The sequence below is a fragment of the Phoxinus phoxinus genome, assembly GCF_949152265.1.
Source record: "Phoxinus phoxinus genome assembly, chromosome: 15".
NCBI classification, from domain to species: domain Eukaryota; kingdom Metazoa; phylum Chordata; class Actinopteri; order Cypriniformes; family Leuciscidae; genus Phoxinus; species Phoxinus phoxinus.
Genome location: NC_136890.1, coordinates 16,799,129 through 16,816,246, shown reverse-complemented (window position 1 = coordinate 16,816,246; position 17,118 = coordinate 16,799,129). Strand labels below are relative to the sequence as shown.

Here is a 17,118-nt window from a genome sequence, read left to right as displayed (position 1 = left end):
TTCTAACCCCACCAATCACAGGTTTCGGATATTGCCATATATTCCCCACAACGTAGAGTTTACCAGGAAAACACACACACACACACACACACACACACACACACACACACACACACACACACACACACACACACACACACACACACACACACACACACACATATACACACACACACACACACACACACACACACCAATGAATCTAATAATTTTGTGGTAATGCTAAAAAGATTCTGCAAACCAAATTATCTGATCAAAATCCAACCAATAATTTACAATAATGAAATGTGCTGAATATAATTATGTAAATATCAATAGTAGTATATAGTAGTAGTAGTAATAAATAATCATTATTAGTATTATTTATTAAATATATAAAATATTTTATTTTATAATAAATGCTAGTATTTAAATATACTAAATTTGTAAACTGAACAAAAACAAATACTACTTCTACTATTTATTATACAATATTTTTAATAATAATAATACAAATTATAATAACATTTGCATAAACAAAAGAAGCCTCTGCTGATTTCAAGTCAAACTGCTTAACCATATCAAAGTTTTGGGGAAGAGCAAAAATAGCGTGCGCTGCACTTCATGGACAGTTTGAACTTGCTCTCCTCATCAATCAGGCACTGGTGAATTACACTCTCTGACTCACTCACGGGAATCAATAAATTCAGTGCCTCGCTGCCTGAGTCTCTCTGCATCAGGAGCGCTGCATAATTCTGCTTTAGACATGCTTTGAAGACCAAATGAGCATCTCCAACAGGTTACAGGATGCATCAGATGCATTAAAGTCAGACGGAGTCATGTTTGGGAGAAGATTAGGAGCAAAGTGACACCGCCAAGGGGAGTAAGATGTCATTTAGGCGGCGGGAGAATCCAGAGTTTGAGAGTAAGTTAGGAAGGTAAGTGCAGAAGTGGATGTTGGAAAAGCTTCTGAAATGTGATATCAATGCAAAGCAGGAGATGCCTAGATGTTGAAAATGGAGGACGGGCACGTCTGAAATAAATAGATGAAATGGTTGAAGTGCTCGGGCCGGGCAAAGGATGCAAATTCAAATCTAGTTGGTTACTTTGTTGTAGAAATCTGCTATGCAAAGGCAAAAGCCAAATTAGAAAAACAGTCATCTATCCTTTCTGGAAGCACTTTTTTTTTTCTTTTAGTCAAACACTGTCCACCAGAGATCAACTGTACATATTCATCAGAATAAATGAATGGTAATTGTGGGTCAGCTCTAGTTTCTAACTCATGAGTAAACTGAAGACAGGTCTGCCCTGAGTGGCTACTCTGCATTTCTATCAGGTGTGATGAGATAAATAAATGCAGTAATTTCTATCAGAGGCAATAAAACATGCTTCCTGACAGCCTGTGGTATTTATGAACTGAAGCCTGCAACTCAGATTTATTTCTCTCGATGGGGCCGACTTCTCCCTGTTCATCTGCATCAGCATTTGCCCGTGTTCAATTCGGCCCAATGGTGAATTTTTAAAAGGTTGGCATCAATCTTGTGGAACCGATTGCCACATTTAATGAAGACTTCCCTTCGTTTGCAAAGGTTGACTCGAACGCAGGGGGGAGAGAAAGCCGGGGACATGGCTCTACGCGCATCCAGACATTTCACAAACAGCCGTAAACTGAAAGGAGATGGTCCGGATGCTCTTTCGTCGAAACTGGCCTCAACTACCCCAGTCACTGGAGCAAGCCAAAACAATAGCGAATAATACCGAGCGACACAGAAAATGGAAATGAGATATATTCAGTGAAAAGCCTGTTTACGACACCCAAATCTATTTGGACGTAAAACATCACCAATTTGATAAGGTCAAAATAGAGATAAGAGTTGATCTTTAGAAAAGTGACCATCTTAAGATTATCTAACATCTTGTATGTTTAAAAATGCAGTATTTATATTGAGCAACTCATTGTGCCAGTGTCAAGCATCCAGAAAACCATCTCCAAAACTTTATGTCTCTGAGCCGCCTCTTAAAAAGTTAAATAAAATATGCTTGAATCAATATAAGTTGCAGGAGCAAGCGTTTTCCAATCTTCAGAGCTGTCAAAAAGTCTAACCATACTCAATCCCCATTCTTTGCTTTTAACATTTTAGGGTACATTGGGTTTGGGTAGCATATGGCATATCAATTATACACATCTAATTCTTAAAATATAAACATGGCTACATAATCAACGGCAGCGCGAGGCTTGCATTACGTCGGCCACTGGAGTTTTGAGTACAATTAATCATCATTCAAACCCATCAGAGTGACACAAATCCCAATTTTGAATATCTAATTATACCATAATACCTCCCAGAATTAAAACAGAACTGGGATTAAGATGTAAACAATTGCAACATTTAGCTTGTACACAACAACAACAAAGAAAGGGAGAAAGCCTCAAACGGATTCTGTATCTTATGACATTTTAGATGTTCAACATGCTCCACTTAGATCTACGGATGACGACGAGGCCAAGAAAGATCAGAGTTTGAAGACAGACGGAGGTCTCGAGGTACAAACTCAGAGGACAGTTGATGGTTGATTCCTAATAAGGCCAAATGGAAGACAAGTGGACACAAAGACAAGCGCTCAAGAATATCACAATGCCTGGTAGGAGGAGGAAGAGGCTTGACCTGGGATGAAGGACTAGACAAATTAGAGGAGACAGGCACATACGAGCGGTGTAGGTAGACTAAAAGAAGACCAAATTGTGCTCGGACTAACACTAATGATGAAACGGAACACGAGTTCATACTTCAAATCTGTTGCACGAACCAAAAGAGTTGCCACTGTATTTACAGGCAAGGCAAAATTACAGCCCGGAAAATTTCAAGGAGGCTCGTAAAAGGAGCCAATTAGTTAGAGTAATCTCAATATCAAAAGCCCGATCCCACATGCTGGAATCTCCACGGGTGGCTGATGAGAAACTCAAGAAGGCATCGACGGAGAAGCGGAAGCACGAGTCCGTCTCGGGGAGGAGACGTCTAGAACATCTGTCACACTGTGGACAAATTTGCCAAAGCCTTCGGTGAGGCAAAGACTGGGATAAAAAACTATATATAAAAATAATACGGCGCAAACTGAGAGGAATCTGGAAGCCGGTGTTTTGACACTCATCCGAGATCCTCGATGACAACACCTCAGCGCTCGCTCCGAGCAGGCAGCCCACACAACCTACGGCTTGTAGACAGCTGCTTTCTGCAGTGGCGGCTTTCCCGCTTGTCATTACCCCACTTAAAGTTCCATGTCAGGTGTGGAGAAGGAAGAATCTTGAAGAATTCCGTAGCGGAATATGGGAGTGTAGAATCTCTAAAGAGCCACAGATCTTTGCTGATGATTCTATTGTTTGTGGCACTGCTCAGTTTGAGTTTACTTGATGTGTATGGAAATTTGCACGCTTTTTAGGGCTTTCCGGGGAAGGGTACACAGAAAAGTGTCTGGAAAACACATTTGAGGATGGTGTCACAACAGATCTCGTACAAGCCCTGCCTTCCCTGAGAACTGGTAGATCAGCCATTGTTTGAAGAGCAGATGTTGAGTAGGTGACACGGAGGTCACTGAAACCAACAAAGAGCGGAAACATTGACACCCGTCCATCAGTGCTACTCTAACGCTGCATAGAGTACATGCATTATTGTTTTGCATTATTATTATTTATTTTGTGTCATATTATAACTTTTGTCTTTGCTGTTTTCTTGAGATCACAACTCTAACTCCTGTAATTTTGGCAATAGGTAAGTTATCTAAAATAAAATCAACATTTACTTGATATATTTTATTATAAAATAAACAAAAAATGTGTAAATAAAATAAAATTGGTTTGGTGGCACTAATCCTGTTATCCTGTGATGTATACAGATATATGGTACTAAACGCCTGTTATTACAGACCACACAGACCTAAAATACAACAATTTTATTTCTTAAAGTGAAAGATCCCTGATCTAGATTGCAAACTTTATGAAGCAATTTTTTGTTTTTAAAGTTCTTCCAAAGTTGCCAATGTGGTTGTATATTTACTGACCTCCAGTAGTGAATCAGTGGAGTGAATCATGGGACGGCATAAAAAAATCTTCCTGCTCACAATGGGGAATATGCTTGACCTTTACATTTATACTGTTCGGCTTTTGGATATAAAAACTTTCCCTGCCTTACTGTATATTGCCCTATCATTCAGAGAGAAATGCCTGAAACCTTGATTCTATGAAGAAAAAGAGAAACCGAAATATTAACACAAGGCAACTTTATGTTCTCTGTCAATCTAGAGGTCAGATTTCAGAGCGAGAGATGACAGTTTTATCAGGACGACAAATGGCAGCAAAGAGGGGAGAAGAAGATCTGTTGTAGACTTTAAAGAGCTCACCCTGAACAACCCTAAAATCTATGTTTCTGGAACTGGATTAAACGGGCCTATTTTGAATGAAATGGGGGTAACAAACTTGACACCAGGCAATTTTATGCCATATACAGTATTCACAGTGCAATGCTAAAACCTAAAACATAAGACTATCAGTAAAAATGTTAAATAAAATGTTGCACATTAAATGTACATAAAAGCATTGATATTAGTCATATAAATATATAAGCATTTAATCTCCAAGACAAAGTGGAGAAATGGAAAAAAAAATAGATTCATGGAAATGCTTTGAAATTTCTAAAAGGCAGCAAGGGAAACTGAGATTTGAACAACTTTTTACTCAGTAGTCTGCAAACACAGTGATTAGTGTCCTTGTAGCCTGAGGCAAAAAGGTTTATTTGCAGAACCACCAGCATTCAAAGTTAAAGGGCGGGTCATTAAACATTTATTCCTTATTGACTATGCTTAAAACATCCTTCCTATAACTGTAAAATGCATTTAAAATTGACGGCGTCTTAAAAGAGTCATACAAACAGTAAACATTGATGGGCCCGCAGAGTTTGTGTGAAATGAGGCAAGAACAGCATCAAACCTTGTAATGCGATATGAACGCAGGCTTCCTATTTTAAAAAAGCCTCTATTTTGCCATTTTTTGTCAACATATTTAGATACCTTTAATAAAAATTTTGGTTACATCACAGAGGGAAAATAAGTACCGGTATTATTATTAAATTATTCATTATTATTAAATAAATGAAATCCTAAAAATCCCATCAAATCATTTGGTGAACTATATTGAACAAATTAGACAAAATACATATTTTGAATGACCTTTAGCTTACTCATTTACTACTATAATTATTAAAGGGGTCCTTGAATATGATTTCACTTTTTTAACTTTAGTTAGTGTGTAATGTTGCTGTTTGAGCATAAACAACATCTGCAAAGTTACAACGCTCAAAAGTTCAATGCAAAGGGAGATATTTTATTTTACAGAAATCGCTTTTCAAGGACTACAACAAATGTCTGTTTCTTCCCGGGTTGGTGACATCACAAACCCTAAAATTTACATAAACCCTGCCCCCGGAAACATGCAACAAAGCCACGTTGGGCTGCTTCAGAGAAGAGAAAGAGTTGGTGTCGGCGGAAAAAGGCTGACATACTTAAGAGAGGTTCAAATTAATTTTGAACACTGTACCTGAACATTACAACCTCAACGTTTGTCTGTATGCAAAAGCTTCTCTTGAAAGACATAGCCATTCCCATTCTGTTGTTTATGGAACACAACTTGTCTTATTATTTGTAGTTGTGTTTTCTTTTAAAAGTTCAAATTATAAGCTTTATGTAGTTGCTATGATAGCTATGATGTAAACGAAGGGTAAAGCTTTGCCTCCGCTAGCCTGCTAACTAACATTACAGTATTGATGAAGTGTTTACTTTATAGCTTTTGTAAGCTCTTTCTTTTGTAAGACTGTTTACCACCCCTTAGGAAAATGATCCATGATTTTGTGATCGTTTGCTGTTTGCATTACCATAGTTTTCCGACAAATATGATTAAATGGTGGATAACATCGTATCTACAGCATAAGAAAAAAAAATTGAACGACGCATTTAACCAGACTAATAATGCGTTTTTGGTAACACTTTACAATAAGGTTCATTAGTTAACTACATTAGTTAACGTTAACTAATAATGAACTGCACTTATACAGCATTTATTCATCTTTGTTAATGTTAATTTCGACATTTACTAATACTTTATTAAAATCTTGTTAACATGAGTTAATGCACTGTGAATACCATGAACAAACAATGAACAGCTTTATTCATATTAACTAACATTAACAAAGATTCATAAATACTGTAACAAATGTATTGTTCATGTTAGTTAATACATTAAATAATGTTTAATAAATGAACCTTATTGTAAAGTGTTACCGCGTTTTTTTAACAAAGCATTTTCTGACACCCCAAAATCGAAATCAAGACTTCGTAAAAGGGCATAAAGACCCATTTAACATTTTGAATTAGCTCTAACTTTTATATTTTAATTTTCCTTTTTAATTTTAGTTTAAGTTTGAGGTGTTTTGTCATGTACTTCTGTTCTTTATTATTATATGTTTTTATGTTTAGCTTTATTTTTATTTCAGTTTTAGCCATTTTATTTCTGTTAGTTGCCAAGGCACCATTTCTAATAATCGTTCAAGTTAAGTCTAAGTTTTTCATCTAATTATATGTTCATTTATTTCAGCTTTATTTCAATTATTGACAATTATACTTAATAGTTTCAGTTTACCATAACAACACTGTCACAGCCTTGAACATGACTTGCTACATTCTATTGCCAGAAGCGAGTGGTATATTAAACTTTTAGAAGAACAATACAACACCTCAAAGCTCATGGACATGCACTAAAAGCCACAAAAGTGTTATTCTTTAGCAAATACATTCAGCTCAAGTGGAAGCTAGCCGGAAAACATCTTCAATAAAGCACTTGGTTACCTCTTGTGCCTCTTAACCAAGTTCTTTTTCACAGATTCACATATTGCGGTTGGACATTCACACAGACGTAAGAGCATGAAATGTAATAACACCAAAGTGCACAGTCTGTGATCACAGCAGGTATCGGAGTGGGGAGGCGTGGATCCTCGCTTGGAGGTACAATTTATTCTTCTCCAACTTGAAAAGTGGCTTCAAAAGAGTGAGGAATTAACAGGGTGAGACGGAAGTGTGTGAAAAGTGTGGGACTGGATGTAGGATGACTCAGAGACATCAAACACTTCTCTCTTATAGCTGCCCCTTCCAAAAAAATACACAGCACAAAGGGCTTTATTCAAGCCACGAAACCACGGTAGGTTTCAGAGGTCGGTCTTGAGCAAAGGTTCAAAGAGCAGAACTTCAGAAAATATTTCAAGTGGAGCCCACTGAAAAATCGTATGCTCATCGCGGGATAAAAGCAACCAATGATCACAGAGAATTTATGTGAGAATTGGCCCAAGTCAGATTCAACGCCATATTTAATTTGAAGTGGACAAAACTGAAGGAAAAATATAAAATTCTTTAAATGTTGTACAGTACTGTTGGGTACCTGTGTGTTTGATCATTCACCTGACAATACACTGTTTTGTTCACTGAAGTTTGTAGAAAGACATATTTTCTATTGCAAAATCAAGCAAGATTACTACATGGGCATCATTTTAAGGCATCACAGTCAATACCAACGCAAATACCGTGAGGCATTTTTATCTTTGTTTGTTTGTTGACTTGTCAAGTTAGAGGCATCTCAGTGAGAAAACATTCCAGACACAATGGAATTGTGCACAATGGATGCACAAGTCTTGACAGCAAATTTGTTAAAATACATATTGCCGTTTTCATTAACAACAAAAATTGCATGTTGCACTTTCATAATTGACCGTTCGCAAAGACCTGCCCCCTTTAGTTACTGTCGCTATGTCCGACAAGCGCCGCTCTCACGCCACACCATGTTCTCACGCAGTGAAAAATACATCGCAGAGCAGAGAGGAGACTGACAACACGCTGACAGACAGGACAGACCAGGTTACTTTTGGGTTACTTTTGATATTAAACAAAGTCTCACCTTTCAAATTTGGTCTTTTTTTAAAGAAATTTAAACAATAAATACCGTTTTGTGGCTCTTTAATGTGTCTGACAGATCGCTGTAGAGCATCAGTTAAAGCTGTTCGTGAACTGATCATCTCTTCCTTCTAGTTAATTTATAGCATCAAATAAACATTAATGAACATAAGAAGGAATGTTGTTTTAACCGCGGAAAGGCGTAAGTACACTCTGTTTTTCAAGTTAAAATACTCCCATGTTAATCTACTAACTCTCCGGACTGCTTTGTCGGACAAAATGGCGGATGGCGAAGTATGATTGGTCAGATCAGCTGTCAAACAAGCTCCCTTGCGAAGGGTCAATTGAATAATTAAAAAGCAAAAACATACCTGATATGCATTCTTTATTTATCATTTTTAAGTATGTTTTGTAGAAAAGGTACATCACCATCTTGCTCTACCCAAAGTAATTTGACTGACTTCACAAATATGACTTCACAACTTGTACAACAAACTTCCCAGGAGGTTTGAGTGCACTAAAAGGCACTTTGAAAGGAACGATGTACAAAATGATGCTGCTTTTTAAGAATAAATACAAATAAAGATACATTTAAAATGGCAGACGAGATGATTATTATGAATAATATACTGAAAAGTATCAAGAGTTTCATAAATAACAAATATTTGTGCTATGTATTTATGGTTCATTAATTAAGCATATTTTTTTATGTTCATTGGCATCACACACTGAGAGCTTAGCAACCAGCTAACAACAAAATGTATTGAAATCGATTCCATGGTTGTTAGGATGTTAGATGACTAGGTTTTGGAACAGAGATAATGAGTTGTCGACTGACTGACCAACAACTATACCTTCCAAAGTAGGAAACACTAAACAGACTATAGTATCACTCAAATCCTCAAGCACTGAACTGGTATTGAAATATAAAGTGGCTAAAGCTTGCAGAAATAAAATTACATCTAAGCTTTATGTGCACTGGCCCTAACAGCAGTGCCAGGACCCTCATTGCCTTCTGGCATGCTTAAATCTTGCACTTTCAGTTGGCACCATCCATATGCCCCCTCCTACCAACCATTGGAGGGGAACAGTGATTGTTTATTTACTATTTACAGAGGAAAAACCCCTCTACTTCCTGCTCATAAATAATTGACATGTTTGAGTTGGATGAGGTACAAAGTCACACTCCCTCTCTGTCTTCTTCACTTCAGGCTGTGTGTTTATGTGCATGGCTTCTGGGCAGACTGTGTGTTTGTGTTGTGTGTCAGAGCAGACAACAGACTGAGCTCTCCTCGTGGCAGTCTCTCTTCACCTCGTGGCTTTTTTGTCTGAGCTGAACTTCGGGTTATCAATGGAAACACACTCAGTTATCTTGTGCTGCATTCTGCTCAACTCGAAAATGTGGAACTTCCAACTTCCTACATACATACAGTAGTAACTTAATTTTACAGACTGTTGGAATATCCCACATCCAATGAGACCCAATGACAATGAATAATTTCTCGTCATGAGTTAAGGAATATCCAATTAAAATAGACTATATTAGGAAAAATCAATAATTATAATGCCAATATTATTTCAGTATAGAAATACAGACATCCCAAGTCTCCCGGAAGTTCCAGGAGTCTCCCGCATATTAATAGCGGTTCACCGATGCCCACGAATTAGTTAAAATCTCCGAAATCTAGAGCGAGCACGCCCGCGAGACAGAGACTGTGCTCCAAACCGTGTAGCGCGTGCACGGCAGAGAGGGAGAGAGAGCAAGAGACCGCGCGCGTGTGCCTCATGAAGCGCATGTAATATAAAATATATATAATATATAAAATATTTTAGGTTTTGTTATGTAACTGTTAGAGGTAATAAAAGTTTGATAATTATTCTATTGGTTTGTGATTTTTCATTTCAGATCCATTAAAAATTAAGCAATATAAATAAATGTATATTAAAGTTTTTAAAAGAAGCCATTTTCGGCTTCAGTTTCGGTTTTCGGCCAAGTGCATCCTAAATTTTCGGTATCGGTTTCGGTTTTCGGCCAAGTGCATCCTAAATTTTCGGTATCGGTTTCGGCCCAGAATTTTCATTTCGGTGCATCACTAGACTATATAGTATATGCATTCTTACCTGACGACATCAAGAGCAGTTGTAGAGGAAGAGGAGGTTTTGTGTGTCGTCTCCTGCGACTTAGTGACTTTTCCCAGCTGATACCAAATCCCCAAAGTGTTCAGCTCTCTGTGGACAAACCCAGCTTGTTTCATTATCAAGAACATTTAACTTGTTGCGTTCATACTTAACCTAGTTCAAGTTCACTATTATTTGGGTCCTTTTGCGCAGCTACAATTTGAAATGTTAAGTTTATGTTGTCTATTTGATTAAACTCAAATAGGATGTTTCAGAAAACAGGCTTTAGTTCACTGCTGTTCATTCACTCTTCAGCTTCACCTCAGGCAACTATTACTTTAAGATAAAATTTAAATATTTTAATTTTCGCCACACCCCGCCCAGAGTACTCAAGTACTCGTTTTTGAGATCTATCAGTACTCAAAATGAAAAATTGACAAAAATTCCCATCCCTAATTCAAATATTAACATTTGTAAGACATATCAGTGGTGGCTTTAAAAGCTGTTGGAAAAGCAGCACAAGTAAAGCAAGCGCCCATAATGCCTGAAGCTGGCCGCAGGCACTGAGGGGCACTGGAGGAAACAAAAAATAAAAAATATAAAAACAGACAGACCAGAAGAACAATCCACTTCGGTTAAAAAAATGATGATTCAGACAGCATAATAAACATGGCTCCAGGATATTTACTTTGGTACTTTTTTACCCTCAGAGGGAATAGTGACCAAAACATCTACATCAAACACACACAAATAATTCTCAGAAAACATGTCATGTTTGTGACATCAACTAACTCGATTTATCCAAATACTATATGATATCTTACCCTATAAATGTATAATTAGCAAGGCTGTGCTTTGATTTCCCCTGTATAACCACATCGCATATAGCCGTGTCGGTGCTGTTCCTGGGGACCAACTTCACACACAGCCTCTCCTTCTTCAAAGCCTGCTCCTCTGAGAGAGAAAGAGATTTAAGAGTCATAACATAAACAGCCCTAATTATGTCTCTCATTTATCAGCAGTCTAACTACATTTACACCAGAGTTCAAATGTGACTTTTTATGCTGCAGACACATAGACTCATAACTAAAACCTACATTACGCAAACATATCGACTGACCTATTTGTCCTTGGGAAACCTTATAAAGAATGACACAACAATAACTACATATTATATAAACCACCTATTTCCTAAAAGTTTATTCAGACAGACAAGCTAAATATATATATGCATTAATATTTGAACACCTTATAAATGCAACGTATATGTGCCTTCAGCCTCAAAATATCATACAAGTATATGAAAGCCCATCATAATTGCATAAAAATGTCTTTGGGAGCTAGAGGGGAATCTTCAGTGTCAAGTGTGTAAGAAGGATATAAGGGGCTTGACTGAGAGTGAAATGGCAATATAGTGGCTGAGGCATCTATTAAACATGGTTTTACTACAATAAAGTGGCACATTAAAACCAGCGCCCAATGAGACTCCATCTTCTTTTTAGTCATTCCTCCAGAACCTGCTACCAGACTCGGCCATATTACTCCTGAGCCCATCCCATTCGTTTTGAGGCGGCGCCGTGTAAATGCAATAATAATGAAAATAATAAACATGCTGCCCTCACTCCCAATGCCAAAATAATATTGCGGCGTTCTCAAAGGCGCGGTGAGAGGAGAAGAGAGAAGACGAGAAGACGAGAAATACATAGCACTCAAAAAGCACTAAAGCATCAAGGGAATGCATTTCATTAATATTAGATAACCACCATCCACTCCCGCTCTGCACAAATAAATACATAAATAAATAAGCACATCATAAAGAAAAGCTCGGTTCTGGCAGAGATAAACAATGACTCATCGTTCTCCTCTCCTCCTACCTTCGGGGCAAAATGTTTATTTTACTCTCTCGCACCATCATAAATTAAGCTAAACCTGAGCCCATGAAACATTCACATTCACAACCTCTAGAGAAGCGCTCCCTCAGGATGACTACAGAGGAGAGAGAGAGAGAGAGAGAGAGAGAGAGAGAGAGAGAGAGAGAGAGAGAGAGCGAGAGAGAGAGAGCGAGAGAGAGAGAGCGAGAGAGAGAGAGAGAGAGCGGGAGAGAGAGAGAGAGAGAGAGAGAGAGAGAGAGAGAGAGAGAGAGAGAGAGAGAGGAAAGCAAAAAACAAAAGTTTATTTTTGAAGGAAACTGCTTACGGGTATCTGTGGTGTCCTGGATCGGAGTGAAGCCCTCTGGCAAACAGTCCTTCAGGTCAATCAACTTCATGTCCACGACCACCACGTTGCATAATTGCTTCTGCCACAAAATTTTGCGATATAATAATGATTATATGAGTTTAAACCATTATAACAATGAGCCTGTTCAATAAAAGCACTTCGCAGGGTTAAAATTACCCCTGGAAGTGGGCGGCTTTCAATTATGCATGATTCGTACCTACAATGAAAGGCCGCTGTATGTATTTTGCAGACGCGCACACATAGTTTTGTTGAATCGCTGCCCTCTTTTAAGCATGCGAGCACCTGTGTGCTAGCCATCATCTTCAGACATGGCAGCCCAGCGCTAGGGCCAGTCGGTGGCAGGCCAAATTGCTTGTGCTTCAGAACAGGGAGTACTTGAAAACAATCAGGAGCTGTTTAGTTGACATTTTCAAGCATGACTTTTTCCCTCAGCCTTCCCAGACTGGACTCATTACGGTTCCATTTTTCGCAGTAATAAATAGCAATAATCCAGCAAAAGCCCTGAAAGAGTGCATCTAGCGTAGCGTGACGTGATGAGTCCGACATTCTGGATGCCGTCGCTATTGTTACCCGGCAGTTATTACCACTACAGACCATTTTTATTCATAGTTCTGACTTGAGGGTACGAATATGGATGAATGCTATTACTATGCATGAGGCATGTTTTTTTTAACACTTTTTTTTTTTTTAATAAAAGACACGGGAGAGATTTTTCCCATCAGGACCTGACAAAGGGCCATCTACCTCCAACCCTGAGTATGATAAATCACAAACTGTTTACTTCCCACCACATAATTCACTGGCTAATTCTGTAGAATCTGTTTTTGTCATAGACAATTACAGTGGGGGCCACTTTGACTGACAGACAAAATAGCCTTTGTTGATGGCGCTGCCATGTTTTATTAGCGTCAGGGACTTCAAAACAGTGCAGACACACATTTTAAGACTCCATGCTGGAGAGGTGGCAGAGGGGACTGATGTGCTACATACTAAAACTGCAGCACTCATTTAACTTGATCAACAGGCAGGAATTGTCCTGGGTAAACCAGGCACAGTGGATTGCAACGTCATCTCTGAATCTCATAATATGGATCTTAGAAGATGTACAGTTGTTTTCCTGCAATGATAACAATATAGCATCTTAAAAACTAGGGCGGGACTTGATTTCACAAAACGAATGCGACTTTGCTAAAACAATTGCCCTGTTTTCACCCAGTATTAAGAGTTTATGGCTTCACTGTGATCGGGACACATTCTTCAAATGTCAAATGTTAATATCAGCTGGAGATCACTACTAGGCTGTTGGTTAACACCAGTGTTGGGGGTAACGCATTACAAGTAGCACAAGTTATGTAATCAGATTACTTTTAAGTCCCATTATTTTTAACAATATTAGCCTTTATTGACTAACATCTCTGCTGTCCCCATGTTGAGAGAAATCGTGTGGAAGTGCAGAGGAGTTGTGTGCACTTTGTAAACATGATGGTCATTGTAGTTCTAGACTAAATGTGAGCATGCATAAACTCATCTCACCTTCACAAAAAAAGATTTAGTATTCCTTAAAATAAATAAAACAGTGAAATTCAAACTTAGAATATTACACAAACCTTCAATAATTAAAAATATTAAATAACACAAAACTACTTTATGCATTTAAAGCTGCAGTCTGTAACTTTTGGCGTTCTAGCGGTTACAGTAATAAACAGAACTGCATGAGTCTTGCGGAAGAACATTGTAGCCGGAGCTACTTCTCTCTGTTTATGTCTATGACGAGTCACGCAGGTACTGGGCTACTCCGCAGTGGTACGACACGAAATTAGTCTGAATATAAACACTTTTTATAGGTGTACCATAGTGATTCAGGATAAGACAAAACGTCTCCGGTTACTTTCGTAACCTCGGTTCCCTGACAGGCAAGGAACGAGACATTACGGATGTCATATATGGGAACTCCTCTGCTCCTTCACTTCCGCTGAAATCTTATAGGCTAACGCCAGCAAGCTGGCCAATTGACGCAAATATGCAAATACTGAAACACCGTTGCAGATATAATGCAAGTGCAGCGTCAATTACATCAGAATCGAACAAACGCTAAAATCAATAGCGAACATGGCGGCGAGCGTAATGTCTCGTTCCTTGCCTTTCAGGGAACCGAGGTTACGAAAGTAACCGGAGACGTTCCCTATCAAGGCTACGGAACTTCGGCATTACGAATGTCGTATATGGGAACTGTATAAAATCCCGCCGTGGTAGCACAGCGACCACTACAACAGAACAACAGAACCCAATACAAAGACCGCCCCCCCAGTATGCGAGCATCTGATAGGCCGAGATTGACCAATAGCGAATCTCAAACCTCTGATTGGTCCAAAGAGACCAATCACAAGCTCACAAAACACTGCCGGAATTTGCATATCCCGAGCAAATTAAACTAGGGGAAGTTTGCACTGTCGAGCAACAGGGCAACAACAGTAATAGAGATCAACGCATAGCGGTGACAACTGCAAAACATACACAATAGCACATAGAACAACTCATGAGCAAAACGCAGAGCAGCTCATCCAATGCTATAAACAATCAACTCACTGAAAGCACCCGAGACGCTACGGAGGGCATATCCAACTTGTAAAACCTGGCAAACGTGTTCTGAGAAGACCAGCCAGCTGCAAGGCATAAATCCTGGATAGACATACCCTTAGTCCATGCCCATGAGGAAGCGATCGCCCTGGTAGAATGGGCTTTCACGTTAAGGGGGCATTCCTGCCCCAGGCAATCATAAGCCAAAACAATAGCGTCCACAATCCAGTGAGCAAGCCTCTGTTTAGAGACCCCCTGTCCTTTGTTGCACCCACCAAAGCACAAAAACAGCTGGTCGGATTGTCGAAAAGCGGCCGAGCGAGAAATGTTTTCCCGGAGCGCTCTGACTGGGCAAATAGAACCTTGAGCATCCGATCCCTGAGAGGATGAAGGCTCCGCGGACAGGGCAGGCAGTGAAACGATCTGCGCTCTGAACGGGGTATTGAGCGGCTTAGGAACGTAACCCGGCCTCGGTCTGAGAGTTACATTACAGTTTCCCGGTCCAAAGCGAATACAATCTTCACTTACAGAGAAAGTCTGTAAATCCCCAACCCGCTTCGCCGAAGCGAGAGCGAGAAGCAGTGCCGTTTTAACCGATAGCTCTTTAATGGCAATCGAGGCTAAGGGCTCGAAAGGCGGTCGTGACAAAGCCTCCAAGACCAAAGCTAAATCCCACGGCGGCACCGAAGGCGGCCGTGCAGGGCATAATCTCCTAGCTCCCTTGAGGAACCGTGTCACCGACGCATGTCTACCGATAGACTGTCCATCAACAAGGGGGTGAAACGCGGCAATAGCGGCCACATATACCTTCAGAGTGGATGGTAGGCTCCCTTCATCCATCCTGTACTGAAGGAAGCGTAGAATATCCGACACAGAACAGTTCGCTGGGTCTATTCAAATATCCTGACACCATTTTGAGAACACACCCCACTTCAGAGCATACAGGCGCCTGGTGGACGGAGCTCGTGCCTCCGCGATGGTATTCAAAACTCGCGAGTGCAGCGCGTCCCGCCCGCTCAGCGACCCTGCAGCGGCCACACATGGAGGCTCCACAGCCCGGGGCTGGGATGCCAGATCGTTCCGCTCGCCTGAGACAGAAGGTCCTTCCTGAGCGGGATCTCCCATGGCTGTCCTGCTAGTAACTCTACCAAATCCGCGAACCAGGGCTGATTCGGCCAGTTCGGGGCTACCAGAGTCACCGCCGCCTTCTACTCCCTGATTTTACACAACACCCTGGGCAAAATTTTTACCGGAGGAAAAGCATAGAGACAGACTCTCGGCCATCGTGCAGTCAGCGCGTCCATCTCCCGGGGTGAACGGGACAGCGAGAAGAACATCTGACAATGTGCGTTCTCGCTCGTCGCAAAGAGGTCTACCTCCGCTCTGCCGAAATGTTTCCATATCAGCTGAACCGTCCCGGGGTGAAGTCTCCATTCCCCATGAGGAATCCCGCTCCTCGAGAGCATATCCACTCCGCGATTTAGAACACCGGGGATGTGAGCTGCTCTCACCGAGAGGAAAAACCGGTCCGCCCACAGCAGAAGGGATTCCGCCTGCTTGAATAGGGCTCTGGAATGTACACCGCCTTGGCGATTTATGTACGAGACTACGGAAGTGTTGTCTGTCCGAATCAACACATGCCGCTGCTCCAGCTGAGACCGAAAGGTTTCGAGAGCTAGAGAGACCGCTTCCAGTTCCAAGCTATTTATGTGCCACTCCATCTGCTTCTCTGACCACTGGCCCGAGGCGGGCTTGCCCAAGCAGACCGCTCCCCATCCGGTGGACGACGCGTCTGTCAGGACCTCCACTCGCCGCGTCACTATGCCCATAGGGACACCTGAGCTGAAGAGATCCGGGTTCTTCCACGGGGCCAGGGCGCGGGCGCATCTGTGGGTGACCATAATGCGCTTGTGGCCGGAATACCACGCACTCGGGGGGACTCGCGCTTTCAGCCAGTGTTGAAGCGGTCTCATATGTAGCAGCCCCAGATGACACACTGAAGAAGCCGCTGCCATCCGTCCCAACAGCCTCTGAAACTCTTTCAGTGGGACGAGCCTGCCAGGTCTGAAGAGACCGAGAGAAGAACTCAGAGCCTCCGCTCGCTCGGGGGAGAGGCGCGCTCTCATTCTCACCGAATCCAAGCATACTCCCAGGAATGTGGTAGTCTGGCTCGGTGTGAGTACACTTTTCTGAACGTTCACCCTCAAACTGAGCATCTCT

At 40.8% G+C, this 17,118-nt stretch overlaps 1 protein-coding gene across 5 annotated transcripts in view; it reads right to left on the bottom strand.

Annotated features, from left to right (window-relative positions):
• Positions 1 to 17,118, bottom strand: part of mvb12bb (multivesicular body subunit 12Bb) — a 64,286-nt gene that overhangs the window by 30,401 nt on the left and 16,767 nt on the right. For 4 of the 5 annotated variants that reach the window (XM_079637455.1, XM_079637454.1, XM_079637451.1 and 1 more), the window contains exons 4-6: positions 12,280 to 12,379; positions 10,908 to 11,037; positions 10,087 to 10,194 (exon numbers count right to left, since the gene is read on the bottom strand). In XM_079637455.1, the coding sequence (XP_079493581.1) occupies positions 10,087 to 10,194; positions 10,908 to 11,037; positions 12,280 to 12,379 (338 nt within the window). The remainder of the gene's footprint in view (positions 1 to 10,086; positions 10,195 to 10,907; positions 11,038 to 12,279; positions 12,380 to 17,118) is intronic. The other variant, XM_079637452.1, reaches the window with a different exon arrangement.